This window comes from Dama dama, chromosome 21 (assembly GCF_033118175.1).
Source record: "Dama dama isolate Ldn47 chromosome 21, ASM3311817v1, whole genome shotgun sequence".
Taxonomy (NCBI): Eukaryota; Metazoa; Chordata; class Mammalia; order Artiodactyla; family Cervidae; genus Dama; species Dama dama.
In genome coordinates, this window is record NC_083701.1 from 54,774,220 (window position 1) to 54,791,246 (window position 17,027).

Below are 17,027 nucleotides of genomic sequence, written 5' to 3' on the forward strand. Positions count from 1 at the left end.
AAGATTATAATTAGGATAGGCATTTTGAAGAAAAATACGGAGTAATTAGAATAACATGGACATTTTCTTTGTATAAAGAAAAGTCAGAGAAGTAATTTGGATTGAAGTTTCACTGAACCCTGATAACTCTCTAAAATATCTTCCATTATATACTAAGAATACACTCTTCCATCATATACTAATTATGACAGATCACTCCATTTACTAGTTTACGCTGGCCTGTCTCTGCTTCTAATTAATGTAGTTATTTGACATTTGATCTTTTTTAGGGCTAGGGGGAAGGATTTGTCTCTGTCTTCCTTTCTTTCCCCTAGTGGACACATATCATGCTATTCAGCATTATAAAACCCATGGTTGTTTATTAAATAACCCATTCCATTTGTGATTTGGAACATTATCTGTTGATAGGATTCTTCACTAAATGGCACATGTGATAGTCTTATCTTTATAAAAATGCGTATTAAGAATGTTTTTATCAGTTTATACACAGCCCTATAGATTTATAGGATAAGTTACAAATCTGTTTACCATGAAGTATGCAACAACTGTCAAAAAAGATTACTGTGGTGGGATTTAGTTTAGTATAGCTGAATAGTTTATCAGATATGGTGTGTCTGAAATTTAAAAGCTGTTCTGGAATAATTCTTGGACCAGTTTTCAGTTGTAGATAAAAAACAAAGTATGGAAGTAATATTTTGAATGTGTATGATAAACATGTTGGAGCATACATTAATATAATTTCCCTATGGGGGTTAGTTTTGGCTTTTCACAAAAGTATGTATTTGCCAACTGCTCTTGCATTTAAGTTATGAAGTCATTCCACTTTGCTTATTTTATTCAGTAACATTTGAGATCTTAATATTTTTCTTAAAGGCTTTATTACCATATAGCAATTTATACTTAATTATACTTTGATATTAGAGATAAAAGGTGTGTTTCCAGATGGAGATTATTTTTAACAGCCATTATCATTGTATTTCTGTGTTAATTGTCAAGTAATATAGTGTCATTTTTGACCATATGAGATGTTGGTAGATTCAGTGAGAATTTTCATTTGTCATACAGAGCATTTCATTTCTCAGTTTTCTCCTGTTTTTTTTTTTCACCTATTTCCTCCTAATCTTACAGTTAAATACAATTTACACTTAATGCTTACTTTTTAATTACTTGTCATAGGATATCCTTATAAGAGACTGGAGCTCTTTGGATATATAAAATAGTTAGCCACGGTCTTCAGTGGAAAGCAGGCCAGAGATTTCCATAACTTAATGGCTTAAGTCAGTGTTTTTTTAAATAAATTGCTTATCAACTAAAATTTGGAAAGCCAGGTTATTAAACAGGTAATTGATAAGCTTCTGAAATTCTGGACCCCAAATCTTTATTGGTTAAAATACATCAGGGTAAGGGCTATGGAAGGGTTCAGAAAAAGGAGACTGTCAAAAAGATTAGTCATTGAAAACCTGATAGACAATCAGCCTAGAGTTGATGAAAGCCTAGTTAGTTCTCTAGATTAGATTTATATACCTTATGTTCTTAGGTGGGATGACTGATCTTAATGCCTTCCCAGAAAGAAGAAAAGTATCTGATTTTGTGCTCAGAGTTATGGATATGTTTTACTAATGAAATCGAATAGAGGATAAAATAATTTTTTTTAATGCCTTAAAATAGCACTTAGAATTCTGTTTTTTCCCCTCTGCCCCAAAGGAATGAAGGCTTCCCAGGTGGCAAAGTATTAAAGAATTTGCTTGCCAATGCAGGAGACACAGGGTCAGGAAGATCACCTGAAGTAGGAGATAGCAACCCACTCCCAACATTCTTGCTTGAAAAATTCCATGGACAGAGGAGCCTACTGGGCTAGTCCATGGTGTCACAGAGAGTTGGACATGTCTGAGCATGCACACACATGCCAAAGGAATGATTTGCATATTTATTTAGTCAGTTATTACTAAGCTTTTCCTTTATGGTACTGACTTTGTATTTTATTGAAAAGTTCTTTCTCATAATAGGTTTATATGCGATTCACCTATTTTCTTCTAGGACCTCTGTGACTTTATTTCTTCTGTTTGAATCCATCAAGGACTTATTTGGAAATAGAAAGTAGCTCCTCTCCCTGTCCCCAAAATAGCCAACGTGACTTATTGAAAAGCTGTTTTCTCCCACTTATTTGAAATGCCATCCCTATTGTATTTGAGATTATTACTTGTTTATGGGACTTTCTCAACTCTTTAATCTTTTATTAATTGTGTGTTAGTGTCTGAACTTAACATGAAATAAGTGCTGAGTTAATTTAGCACCTTGTTTCAAATAAGGTAGATTTGTAGTATGTTTATCTAGTATTCAGTATTTTGTTTTCTCTGGAATTGATAATTGCCACTTTCCCACCATTTGCTTTGTTGTTTTCCTTAATGACTTTTTCATTAATTCTGCTTCAGACTCTTTGCCAGTTTATAAATCTCTTTTCAAAATCGATTATTCTATCAGTTTTATCTTCCTCAAAAAAAATCTGGACTTGGGCATAATATTATGCCTTCCTTTATTATCTTACTTGGTAAAGCATATTCTTTAGTGGCTTTAGAAGGTAGGGTACTTTGAAGGTAAACTTTTCACATCTGAAATTGTGTGTTTTACTTTCATACTTGAGTAGTGGTATTCCTAGGCATGGTACTCTCATTTGAAAACTACTCCAGAATTTTTTTGTAGAAGTCAGAAGACTTTTTTATTTTTTTAATTCCTCATCTTTTATACCAGAGAAGGCAGTGACAACCCACTCCAGTACTCTTTGCCTGGAAAATCCCATGGACGGAGGAGCCTGGTAGGCTGCAGTCCATGGGGGTCGCTAAGAGTTGGACACGACTGAGCGACTTCACTTTCACTTTGCACCTTCATGCATTGGAGAAGGAAATGGCAACCCACTCCAGTGTTCTTGCCTGGAGAATCCCAGGGACGGGGGAGCCTGGTGGGCTGCCATCTGTGGGGTCGCACAGAGTCGGACACGACTGAAGTGACTTAGCAGCAGCAGCAGCATCTTTCATGCAGGAGTTTTGTTTTCCTCTCTAGCAGTGGGGAGGGGGGAGGGTTTTTGGTGCCCGTTGTCTGAAATTTTACAGTGATATGCCTTTCTATAGGTCTGTTTTAATTTTTCATATTTATTGTTGCTGTTGGTCGCTAAGTTAGTCCTACTCTTTGCAACTCTATGGACTGTAGTATGCCAGACTTCCCTGTCTTCCACTGTCTCCTGGAGTTTGCTCAAGTTCATGTCCATTGAGTCAGTGATGCTTTCTAACCATCTTATCGCCTGCCACCCTCTTCACCTTTTGCCTTCATCTTTCCCAGCATCAGGGTCTTTTCTAATGAGTTGGCTCTTGGCATCAGGTGGACAAAGTGTTGGAGCTTCAGCATCGGTCCTTCCAGTGAATATTCAGGTTGACTTCCTTTAGGATTGACTGGTTTTATTTCTTTTTAAGGAGATCAGCTCTTCATATTGGACTCTTTAAATTTAGAAGCTCATGGCCTCCAGGTCTGGGAATTTTTCTTGAATTAGAATTATTTAAGTTTCTTCTTTATGTTCATTGTTTATTCTTTCTGGAACTTCTGTTATTCAGGTATTAGACCTCCTGGATCAGACTTCCAATTTTCTTATCATTTCTCTATTTTCCATCACATTATCTTTGTTTTCTACACTCTGGGAGATTTTTCCAGAATAATCTTTGTGGATTAAAAATAGTCTCTGATGTTGTTTTTCAGTTTCTGAAAGACCTCTGTCACTGTTCTTTTTCTGAATATTTTTTATAGCATTCTGTTCTTGTTTTATGAATGCAGTTCCACAATTTTTAATTTTACTAAGGATATTAATGATACTTTCTGTTGTCTAGTTTTCTTAAAATTGAGATATAGTTAACATATAGCAGAACATTAGTTTTAGGTGTATGACATAATAATTTGATATTTGTGGATATTGTGAAATGATCACCTTAATAGGTGTAGTTGATGTTCATTGACACACAGTTGCAATTTTTTTCTCTTGTGATGAGATTTACTGTTAACTGTAGTCCCCATGCTATAGATTATATTCCATGGCTTATTGATTTTATAACTGGAAGTTTGTGCCTTTTGACCCTTCATTCAGTCCCATCCACACCCATCTCTTCTTTGTATCTATGAGCATTTTTTGTTTTGTTTTAGTGTCCACATATAAGTGAGATCATATGGTATTTGTGGTTTTTTTTGGGGGGGGGGTCTGGCTTAATTCACTTGGCATGCTGCCCTCAACATGCAAATAGTACAATTTAATTTTTTAATGGTTAAATAACTGTGTGTGTAATCACATTGTCTTTATTCATTCATCCATTGATGGCTGCTTCGGTTGCTTGGTATTATAAGTAATGCTGCAGTGAACATGAGTTTACCTATATCTTTTCAAGTTAGAATTTTCATTTCCTTCAGATAAATTTAAGAGAAATAGCTGGGTCATACTGGGCTCTATTTTTAGCTGGGTTCTATTTTTAATTGTTTGAAGAATCCACTTAGTGTCTTCCATAGTGATTGTACCAATTTATTTGACTACCAGCATTGCATCAAGAGTTTCCCTTTCTCCACATTCTTGCTAATACTTAATTTCTTACCTTTTTATTTTGGGTATTAACCCCTTATATATGTGGTTTGCAATATTTTCTCCCACTTGATAGGTTACCTTTTCATCTTGTTGATAGTTTCCTTTGCTGTGCATGGGCTTTTTAGTTTGATGTTTATTTTTGCTTTTGTTACCTTTGTGTTTGAGTTTATTTTGGTATCAGATGTAAAAAATCCTCACAATGATGGATGTCAAGAACTTACTGCTTGTGTGTGTGTGTGTGTGTGTTTAAAAGGAGTTTTATAGTTCCAAGTCTTAATGTTCAAGTCTTTAATTCATTCTGATTTAATTTTTGTATATGGGGTGAGGACTGGTCCAGTTTCATTTGTTTGCATGTAATTGTCCAGTTTTCCCAGCACCATTTGTTGGAAAGAGACTGTTCTTTTTCCATTGTATATTCTTGCCTCCTTTGTCATAAATTAATTTACCATATATGCTTCAGTTCGAGCTCTCTATTCTGTTCCATTGATCTATGTGTCTTTTTATGCCAGTAGCATACTGTTTTGATTACTATAGCTTTGTGATATAGTTTGAAATCAAGGAATGTGAAGCCTCCAGCTTTGTTCTTTTTTCTGAAGATTTGGGAAAGGCTGTTTGGGGCTTTGGGCTTCTCTGGTGGTTTAGATGGTAAAGAATTCACCTGCAATGTGAGAGACCTGGGTTCGATCCCTGTATTGGGAAGGTCTCCTGGAGGAGGGCATGGCAACCCACTCCAGTATTCTTGCCTGGAGAATTCCATGGACAGAGGAGCCTGGTGGGCTACAGTCCATGGAGTTGCAAAGAGTTGGACATGACTGAATGACTAAGCATGCATTTGGGGTTTTATGTATTACCTAACATATTCAAGGACTTCCCTGGCAGTCCAGTGGTTTGATCCCTAGTTGGGGAGCTAAAATCAGACATCCCTTGGGGCCAAAAAACCAAAACATAAAGGAGAAAGCAATATTGTAACAAATTCAAGACTTTAAAACATGATCCACATTAAAAAAAAACACGTTGAGTATCTTGTGTCACTTTAGCTTTTCAACTAAAAGGTGTGAATAAGGGATTTACACAAAATATTTAATGTATCTTTATTTTATTGAAGTATAATTGATTTATAATGTGTTAATTTCTGCCGTACAGCAAAGTGATTCATTTCTATATGGGCTTCCCTGATAGCTCAGTCAGTAAAGAATCCATCTCCAATGCAGGAGACCAGGGTTCAATTCTTGGTTGGGTAAGATCCCCTGGAGAAGGGAATGGCAACCCACTCCAGTATTATTTTATTGAAGTATAGTTGATTTATAATGTGTTAATTTCTGTACAGCAAAGTGATTCATTTATATATATATATATATATATAAAATTGTAATTCATTTATATATATATATATAATTGTAACAAATTCAACAAATATATATATATATATATTCCTTTTCATATTCCTTTCCTTTCTGGGTTATTATGGGATATTGAATATAGTTCCCTGTGCTTTTTTTTTTATAGGAACTTGTTGATTATCCATTCTCCATTTAATAGTTTGCATCTGCTAATCCCATATTCCCAATCCATCCCTCCCCCAGTCCTCCTCCTCTTTGGCAACCACAAGTCTGTTCTCTTTGTCTTTGAGTCTGTTTCATAGATAAATTCGTTTGTGTCATATTTGAGATTCCACATATAAGTTATATCATATGGATTTGTGTTTCTCTTTCTGACTTAATTCACTTAATATATCTCTAGGTCCATCCATGTTGCAGCAGATGGCATTATTTCACAATCTGCTTTATGGCTGAGTAGTATTCTATTGTGTATATATACCACATCTTTATCTATTCATCTATCATTGGGCATTTAGATTGTTCCCATGTCTTGGCTATTGTGAATAGTGCTGCTGTGAACATAGGGGTGTATGTATCTTTTTGAATTATGGTTTTGTCTGGCTATATCTCCAGGAGTGGGATTGCTGGGTCATATGGCAACTCTAGTTTTTTAAGCAACTTCCATACTGTTTTCTACAGTGCTTGCACCAATTTACATTCCCATCAACAGTGTAGGAGGGTTCCTATTCTCCACACCATCTCCATTATTTGTTTGTAGACTTTTAATGGTGGCCATCCTGACTGGTGGTCATTGTGATTTTTGACTTGCATTTCCCTAATGATTAGCAGTTATTAGCTATCTATATGTGTTCGGAGAAATGTCTGTTTAGGTTTTCTGCCCCTTTTTTTGTTGTTGTTGTTATTTAGTTATGTGAGCTGTTTGTATATTTTGGAAATTAAATCTTTGTCGGTCACATCGTATGCAAGTATTTTCTCATAGTCAGTAGGTTGGCTTTTTGTTTAGTTTATTTTACTATGCAAAAGGTTGTGTTTGATTACATTCCATTTGTTTACTTTAATTTTTATTGCCTTGGGAGACTGACCTAAGAAAACAGTATGGTTTATGTTAGGAAATATTTTGCCTATGTTCTCTTCTCAGAGTTTTAAATTGTGTCATGTCTTAAATATAAGTTTTTAAACCTAAAATGTCTTCTTTAAGCTACCTGCAGACAAGGTTGAGATTTTAATGTTACCTGAATAATCTGGAAGTTATTTTTGAGTTGAAACTTAGATTGATTAGGATTTTTTTCCAAGAAATTCTGCCTTTTGATATATTTTGTCTTTTAATTGATAAACTGAATTATTTTAAATAACATAAAATAAACACAATGTAGGATAGCTAAAGGCAAGATTTTGTGTCTTCAAGCTTTAATAAGATACTTATTTTTTATTTTTAAATCTTACTTTTTTTTTTCCATAAAATCAGCAAAATGTAAGAGAATTGTGGACTTAGAGAACTTCTCTCTGTTATTTTAATTTCTTTTACTGTGTGTATTTTCCTGTTACTTAAACTGGATTATTGCCACATTCTCTTATTCTTAAAATGTTGGTAGCCTAGATAACCTGAGAAGTGAAGTGAAGTCAAGTCGCTCAGTCATGTCTGACTCTTCACGACCCCGTGGACTGTAGCCCACCAGGCTCCTCCATCCATGGGATTTTCCAGGCAAGAGTACTGGAGTGGGTTGCCATTGCCTTCTCCAGGGGATCTTCCCAACCCAGGGATTGGATCCAGGTCCCCAGCCTTGCAGGCAGACGCTTTACCATCTGACCCACCAGGGAAGCCCAGATAACCTGAGAGGGTGTCAGTAATTTACTAATACTTCTCAGAACTTATTTCAGACTTTTCTTTGACTTGATTTAATAAGTAAAAGATCAACAAGCACATTGCAAAATAGTAAATCCTCAAAGTGGGATTATGAGTCAGAGCAGGCACACGTTTGTGGGTCTTGATGCATGTTGTCAGATTGCTCCAGCCATGATGGAGTACAAGACTTAGAATATGTATGTAAAGAAAGAAGAGGAATAGAAAATTCTAAGTAGAATTATGCAGAATAAAATTGTCTTCTTTTGTTTTATAACTTGACCTTAAATATTTCCATACATAAACTATCCCCAAACCTCCAGACTAGAACTGGTTAAACCCTTTTATACTCACATAGCTTCTTCCTCTTTTTCCTTCTTACTTTTGAAATAGTTTATATATTTGGAGGATCAGGTGCTTGTCCCCTACTCCCCAACCCCAGTTTTAAACTTTTATAAAAGTGGAAGACAGACTGTATGTTGTCACAGGCATCTAACACAATTCATATTTTGTTGAATAAGTGACAGGAAAGAAAAATAATTGGTTTGGTTTGGATGGGCTATGTTATTCATGAGGAAGAAGGCTGAAAAGTTCGATTGTAGCTAAATTGTAGAGAACCATGAAACTTGGAAGTTTGAATTTTATTGTTTTGGTAGAAGGGCTCATATTTTTCAAAGGAATTTAGGAATAAGCTGGTAGTTGGGCTTTAGGACTAAGCTGGCAACTATGTAAAATAATAAGGTGAGACTCAAGAGGCAGATTAGTTAGAATATTATGAAACAGTCACAAAGCCTGTGCTGGGGTAGTAACTAGGGTAGGAATCAGACAGTAAGTTTTTATTAATTGCCTCCTCTCTACTGGGCATTGTGCTAATCGCTGGATATATAGACGTGAACAGGGGAGCTGTGGTGCATGCTCTTGGGTTACATGGACAGTCTGTCATGAAAGCAGATACTCAGTTACACAACTCAGTTCACACTTTCTATGAAAGTGAAAGTGTTAGCTGCTCAGTTGTGTCCAACTCTTTGCGACCCCATGGACTGTAACCTTCCAGGCTCCTCTGACCATGGGATTCTCCTGGCAAGAATACTGGAGTGTGTAGCCATTCCCTTCTCCAAGGGATCTTCCCAACCCAGGGATCGAACCTAGGTCTCCTGAGTTGCACATGGATTCTTTACCATCTAAACTACCAGAGACTATGACTGCTCGGCAAAAAACAGAGAATTGTGAAAACATTAAACAGATATATAATGGTTGGGAGAGGTGTCTTAGAAGGCCAGTGAGGGTACTGTTTTCTCTGATACCCATGTAACACATTGCTAAGTGAAGAAAAAGGTGTTTTAGCCTTTGAAAGAAAAGGCACAACATTTGCAAAGGCCCTGAAGTGGTTTAAAACATGTCATAATTAATGAACAGTGAGGTTTAGTGTGGTTGGTGGAGAGGAGAGTCTTTCAAGATGAAAGGAGTTTGGTAGGGAACTTCGATTAGAGTCAGTGGTTAAAGAGACAATTGATAGGACTTCTCAATGGCTCAGATGGTAAAGAATCTGCCTGCAGTGCAGGAGACCTGGGTTTGGTCCCTGGATCGGGAAGATCTGCTTGAGAAGGGAATGGCTACCCACTCCTGGAGGGCTACAGTCCATGGAGTTGCAAAGAATCAGCCACAACTGAGTGATTAAGCGCAGCAGACATTATGCAACTACAAGGCCTTGGTTACTCTGCTTGAGTTCTTAGTCACTTTATAGTATCCAATAAAGTAATCCTGAATGTTTCATTATAATTTTAATTATGTAAACAGCCTCCATAAAGAGCTTTTATTTATAGTTTTAAAAATCTTTTAAAAACTGACCATACTCAGTTAGTAGCTACTAGGAACAACATATCTGTTTTTTAAAAGCGGTATATGGAGATCTTGAAGATTGGAGTTTTAATATATTTAGTACAGATTGTTTCATTTGTGCATTTTAGGGTAAAATGGTCTTGGCTTCACTTTAAAGAGTTGTATTTTGGGGGAATGGAGGAGACATACAAAAGAGAAATTGTTATAGGAATTGATAAAATAATGTTTTGGAAAATATGTTTTTTACCTTTAGAGTAGCAGCTTCAGCTAAAAGTATTAGGCAATTGCTTACTTTAGCAGTGCAGAAGAAAATGAAATGCACACATTTCTAAAGTAAGTCAAGTACCAGTAGGAAAAACATGGAGTTTATTGAGAAGCCATAGGAAACAGCAGCTGCAGGAATTTTTCCTAGTCAAAAAAGTGCCTGGTTGTTTCAATAAAATGACACACTTCCCTCTTTTTAGTAACATAAATAAAATAGTGTTTGCTTAGAGAACAATGATAGAATAAAATGAAACCTGATCATGAAATTGAAGTAGTAGTCATGAACTGATGTTCTTTGTTTGCTGAGAATGTGTACTTAAGGCAAAATTGATCATAAAAAGAGAACAGAACTTCACATGTAAATCCAAGGAGTTTTATGGTTGAGTTGGCTCATACTCATCATCATGATGTTTCTTAACTTCAGGCTTATTTTAGGGATAAATTTTAAATGATTATCTTCTTTGATTTAGCAATAACTTTAATGATAGCCTAACTTTTTACATTTGGAATGAAATTCTTCTCTTTGTCAGTAAACATGAAATAGAGATAGCACAGATTATATTATTCCCATAAAGGTATTTTTGTTAACTTGATAGATTACTTTTGGATTAAGACCTCTGCAATTAGATAGCTATATGATTTCCAGTGTATTAAAAATTTATACTTTAAAATTGGGAGTGCTATCAGATTAAGAATTTTGATATTCTAGTTTTTTCATTAAAGTAGTGACCATATTAGAAGATCTGGCAAGTGTATAACATCTTCATTGAAGACAAGTGAAAGAGTTAATATTTGTGTCTAAACATCTGTATATGCATATATGTTTACTGTCCTTTTAAATATTATACATGCGTACATAGATACTCTTTCATCATTTGACTGACTGACTTACCTGCTACGAAGGCTTGTGTTTGTGTTAATCCTGGTAAATTAAGCCCTGCAGTGGCCTCTTTTTCAAGAGACCTCTGATCATTGATTAGAAAATGCAAATTGGTTGATGACATCAAAGACTTTAAATCAGGGTCTTGGTATCTGTCATCTTTCTCCTTCTCCCCCTCTCTCCTCCGTGTTTTCTCTGTGTATGTATGTCTTTTTTTCCTTAAACTCAGTGGCCATTTAGGTATCTATAGTGTACAGTTCAAGGGTGCAGACAGTGCAAGTGCAGTGTCAGTGCAGACACAAGACTGTGCAGAAGAAAATGAAGTTCAGCAGCCCTGAATTTTAGTTGTGTGCTGCATTTTATTGTTCTTAATAACTAATGCTCCTTGCAATAGGTTTCATGTCTATAATCATCATACATCATACAACATTTTTCTCCCTTAGATCATTAGTAGTGGAGCACTACTAAGTAAGATACTTTTATGGAAGCTAGAAGGATTTGTGTAAATACAGAATATGGGGCCCTCCCTTCAAGAACCTTAAATCTGTTAGGTGAAATGAGCTAGATTGTGAACAGCTTAAGAAAATAGCACAAACATGAACAGTGCAGTTTTAAGAGTCATAATACTTAAGAGAAGATGACCCATAAGTACTTAAGTTTCCATATAGAGTATAGATCAAAGACTGTGTATATAAAGCTAAGTTTTTAACTCAGTTAATGTCATTTTATTTCTTTTTTCTTTTTCATTAGCATGTTGGCAGATAAACTGAACATGACTCCAGAAGAAGCTGAAAGGTGGATTGTAAATTTGATTAGAAATGCAAGGCTGGATGCCAAGATTGATTCTAAATTAGTGAGTGTTATCTGTGCTATGTACTAGATATCAGTTACTGATTATATTATACTTTGGGGGGAAGTTGTAGTTAGGACATTTATTCTAGAATTTTTGTTTTAATGTATAATAGTTTTTTTTGAAGGCAGCAGCAGTCTCCTTTTTTGTTGTTGTTGGATGAATATTGTCATCTGTACTGTGCATAAAAATATTTGCAACATACATGTAGGTTGTGATGTCATACTTACGACTTGAGAAACTCGGTTTTTAACGTTATAGGACCAATTTTTCTGTCTCATTTTAGGGTCATGTGGTTATGGGTAACAATGCAGTCTCACCCTATCAGCAAGTGATTGAAAAGACTAAAAGCCTTTCATTTAGAAGCCAGATGTTGGCCATGAATATTGAGAAGAAACTTAATCAGAATAGTAGGTCAGAGGTAAGAACCACACATCTTTTGTTGTCTTGAATTTGGCAGTAAGTAATATAATTGTTACATGGGCATCATTTGAGAACAGATTAATTTTGGTTGTATATGATTTTGTATTTGGGGGTAATTTTATTTAAGAATCACTAAACTGAAAAGATTTTTCTTAGATGTTTTATGCATTAGTTAGGAAACAAAAAATTAAATTATGTGTTCCTAGTTTTATTACAGTTGGGTTTTTTTTTTTTTCTTTTACCCTTCCTGTGTGCCTTCATTATCTCGTTTCCTTAGAGTTTTCAACACATCATTTTGATACTGGCAGATGATAAGTTACATGTGTTATCTCTGTTTCAAGTGCTTGAAATTTGTGTTCCTTTTAAATCTAAAGAACTGCTTCTGCAAAAATGTTGATCTTATTATTTGTTAGTGTTGATTTTACAAAATTTGACTTTATCTGATACTCATATATAAGTGTCAGAAAAATAGATTTCCACTTTTGGTAAAAATCCTGCATATTGGATATTAAAGGAATTTGAATAGCCGTGAAATTTTGGGATTCCAAACTACGTCTAATACTTTTCAGGCATTATGATTACTTATAGCTAGAGGGTAGAAAGTTTTTAGAAAACAGCTGCATTCAAGGATCTCATCTGATTGAAGTTTTAGTAATAGATTTGTGTCCTTAGCATAGTCCTTCAGTTTTAAACATTATTGTCCTTGCCTGTTCCATCCAAGTGTAGAATTAACTGAGCCTGAAAAATAACTATTGTGTAGTTATTATTTCTGTATGCTTAAGGGTCAAGTTGTATTGATTTGGATTATAATATTGGTGATATTGTCATTGTTATACCTTATAATTGGTCAGAAACTATATCAGATGGTATTTTGTTGCGTTGTCCTGAAACACCTCACATTTAGTAATTGCAGAAGTTGTTAAAGTCGTAGAGAATAGATTGGCAGAAGTACGGCTAAAAAAATGCTAGTGTCACTTTTTTTCGAAGTTGGCTTTTCAGAAATTATTTCTTTTCACCCTGTTGATTTCTCTTTGTGTATTTTAGGCTCCTAACTGGGCAGCTCAGGACTCTGGCTTCTATTGAAGAACTTGTACAGGAAAATTGAAAAACCTTTAAAGGAAAGGTGAAATAATAAAACCATTATATAAAGGTGAAACCTTTTAGAAACAGCGTATTTAGTATAAATTTTGGAGAATTTGAATAAAATTGACCATTTCATTTTATTTCTTTGTGTATATAAGTGTGTGATTGTTTTTTTTTTAACCTTTCATTTTGTAATAATTATATCAATAGTTTTCCAATAAGTTGCAAAAATAGCGGCGAGAAGTCATGCAACCTAAATATAGTTTTTCCCAATTTTTCCCTTGTATGTTACTATAATCCAATATCAAAACTAGGGTATTGACATTGGTACAGTGGTATGAATAACTCTGTGCCATTTTATCACTTTTTGTGTTACCATCTCTACAGTCAAGATACAGAGCTTTCATCATCATCATCAGGAAGGTATCATGCTACCCCTTTGGAGTCATGCCTATTCCAACCAGCTCTAACCCCTGACAACCACTAATCTGTATTCTTTATCTATAATTTTGTTATATGAAAGTGTTAGTTGCTCAGTAGTGTCCGACTCTTTGTGACCCCATGGACTGTAGCCTGCCAGGCTCCTCTGTCCATGGAATTCTCCAGGAAAGAATACTGGAATGGATAGCCATCCCCTTCTCCAGGGGATTTTCCTGACCCAGGGTTGGAACCCAGGTCTCCCACATTAAAGGCAGATTCTTTACCATCTGAGCCACAGTGAAGCTATAATCTTGTCATTATGAGAATGTTATAGCAACAGTATATGACTTTATTTGAGGTTAGCTTTTTCTACTCATAATCCCCTTGAGATCTGTCCAAGTTATCATGTATGTCTGTAGTTTGTTTCTTTTTATTTCTAAGTTGTATTCCATGATATTAATGTACCACATTGTTTGACCTATACCTCTTTTAGAATAGTTTGATTGTCTCCAGTTGGGGCTATTAACAAATAAGGCTACTACTTCTTAATGTCTTAGTTAAAGTGGCTCCTTAGTCACTTACTAGGCTACTACAGAAACTTAAATAAGAGTGTAAGCTGAATTTTATAAATACCTTATTGACTATAATGTGCATGTGTCTGTGTACACATGCACACAGAGTTAAATGTAAAGTATTCAAGAAGTATATACAGTTTCCCTTACCTAGAAATGGTTTGATTTTCTACTTTGTTGAACTAAAACCCAGTCACATAACAGAAATATCTGTTAACTGCTCTCAACAAATGGTACAAAGATAAAGATACATGCATATTTTTCTTTTATTTGACACCTGATCAGGCCGCCATTAACATACAGTTAAGTTTGGAGAACACAGGTCAGATCTGGTGCTTGTGTTGTGATTTCACATCTCTGGTTTATGGTATTAGTTCTTCTAAACTATAATGCAAAGGTGCTGAAACTAGAGGGGAGGATTCCCAAAGAGGGTAAGTTAAATGCTAATTTTTGACTCATCTATAACCAGTGTTGTGAGAATGCCAAGTTTAGAGGACCACTTATAGTACAAAATGATCAAGGTTCATAGAGAAAGTAACAAAAGGTGGCATGTCAGTAGCTAGATAGAAGCAGACCCTCATTGCCTTGTGTAGGAGCTAATTCCTTGGGTCAGAAGTACTGGTCTGTAATAAATGGAGCAATAGTTATATAAAATTGCATGTATTGCTCAGGCTGTATTGAAATGGGAAGGGTGTTAAGATGCCTATGTTTTCATCTTCACCAGTGACCCGAGGGCAAAATGTTCTGAAAGACGTCATTAATACTCACTTTTTAAGTCAATTGTTCAACCAAGGTGTTAATAGCAAAGATTTCTAGGTGATTATATCACTAGCAATTAAAAGCAAGTCTGACAGTTACTTCATTTGTCATAGTAGACCAGTAAAACCTGTAGGGAGGAAAGAGAATGTGTCAGGCATTTTTAACACCTATATATCTAAATAACCTTAAGGAAAGAAAAACAAATCCAACATTTGACAGCCTCACTTGTGCCTGGAAGCACTGAAAATTTGGTGTTACCATTTATATATTGTTGATGAGGAAACATACACAGATGGTTTACTCAAGGTCATACCTAGTAAACGTTAAAGCATGAAGTTGAAAATAGATTTTTTCAGTTATATCACACTATCTCTCCTTACGTCATTATTGCTTTATAAATCCTTTCAGACTAAGTTTACATAGAGTTAGAGGATATATGTTTAGTAGGTTGTAAATGAGGATCTTGATTCACAAAACCATCTCATTATCTTCAAATGAGAGCAGAGGGTGTATTTTTTAACCAATATAATCATTTGATACTGTTTGGTTCACAAAAGGACCTACTGGAACATATAAAACTTTAATGACTATCTCTGATTTTTTTTCTATTTAAATGTTCTTTCAAGATTGTACACTGTATAAAGTTCAGTTCAATTCAGTTCAGTCACTGAGTCGTGTCCGACTCTTTGCAACCCCATGAACTGCAGCACACCAGGACTCCTGTCCATCACCAACTCCCGGAGTCCACCCAAACCCCATGTCCATTGAGTCGGTGATGCCATCCAACCATCTCATTTGCTGTCGTCCCCTTCTCCTCCTGCCCTCAATCTTTCCCAGCATCAGGGTCTTTTCAAATGAGTCAGCTCTTCACTTCAGGTGGCCAAAGTATTGGAGTTTCAGCTTCAATATCAGTCCCTCCAGTGAACACCCAGGACTGATCTCCTTTAGGATGGACTGGTTGCATCTCCTTGCAGTCTAAGGGACTCTCAAGAGTCTTCACCAACACCACAGTTCAAAAGCATCAATTTTTCGGCACTCAGCTTTCTTTATAGTCCAACTCTCACATCCATACATGATCACTGGAAAAATCATAGCCTTGACTAGACAGACCTTTGTTGGCAAAGCAATGTCTCTGCTTTATAATATGCTGTTTAGGTTGGTCATAACTTTCCTTCCAAGGAGTAAGTGTTTTTTAATTTCATGGCTGCAGTCACCATCTGCAGTGATTTTGGAGCCCAGAAAAATAAAGTCAGCTGCTGTTTCCACTGTTCACCCATCTATTGCCAGGAAGTAATGGGACCGGATACCGTGATCTTAGTTTTCTGAATATTGAGCTTTAAGCCAACTTTTTCACTCTCCTCCTTGACTTTCAAGAGGCTCTTCAGTTCTTCACTTTCTGCCATAAGGGTGGTGTCATCTGCATATCTGAGGTTATTGATATTTCTCCCAGCAATCTTGATTCTAGCTTGTGCTTCTTACAGCCCAGCATGTCTCATGATGTACTCTGCATATAAGTTAAATAAGCATGGTGACAATATTACAACCTTGAAAACTCCTTTTCCTATTTGGAACCAGTCTGTTGTTCCATGTCCAGTTCTGACTGTTGCTTCCTGACCTGCTTACAGGTTTCTCAAGAGGTCGGTCAGGTGGTCTGGTATTCCCATCTCTTTCAGAATTTTCCACAGTTGATTGTGATCCACACAGCCAAAGGTTTTGGCATAGTCAATAAAGCAGAAGTAGATGTTTTTCTGGAACTCTCACTTTTTCGATGATTCAGCAGATGTTGGCAATTTGATCTCTGGTTCTTCTGCCTTTTCTAAACCCAGCTTGAACATCTGGAAGTTCACTGTTCATGTATTGCTGAAGCCTGGCTTAGAGAATTTTAAGCATCACTTTACTAGCGTGCGAGATGAGTGCAATTGTGTGGTAGTTTCAGCATTCTTTGGCATTGCCTTTCTTTGGGATTGGAATGAAAACACCTTTTCCAGTCTTGTGGCCACCGCTGAGTTTTCCAAATTTGCTGGCATATTGAGTGCAGCACTTTCACAGCATCATCTTTAGGATTTGAAATAGCTCAACTGGAATTCTGTCACCTCCACTAGCTTTGTTCATAGTGATGCTTCCTAAGGCCCACTTGACTTCACA

General features: G+C 35.9%; 1 protein-coding gene across 1 annotated transcript in view; it reads left to right on the forward strand.

Moving 5' to 3' along the window:
* Nucleotides 1-13,271, forward strand: part of EIF3E (eukaryotic translation initiation factor 3 subunit E) — a 48,829-nt gene extending 35,558 nt beyond the window's left edge. Inside the window, exons 11-13 of the mRNA XM_061123601.1 lie at nt 11,526-11,628; nt 11,912-12,046; nt 13,093-13,271. Of these exons, the coding sequence (XP_060979584.1) occupies nt 11,526-11,628; nt 11,912-12,046; nt 13,093-13,131 (277 nt within the window). The 3' untranslated portion in view covers nt 13,132-13,271. The remainder of the gene's footprint in view (nt 1-11,525; nt 11,629-11,911; nt 12,047-13,092) is intronic.
* The last annotated feature ends 3,756 nt before the right edge of the window (nt 13,272-17,027 follow it).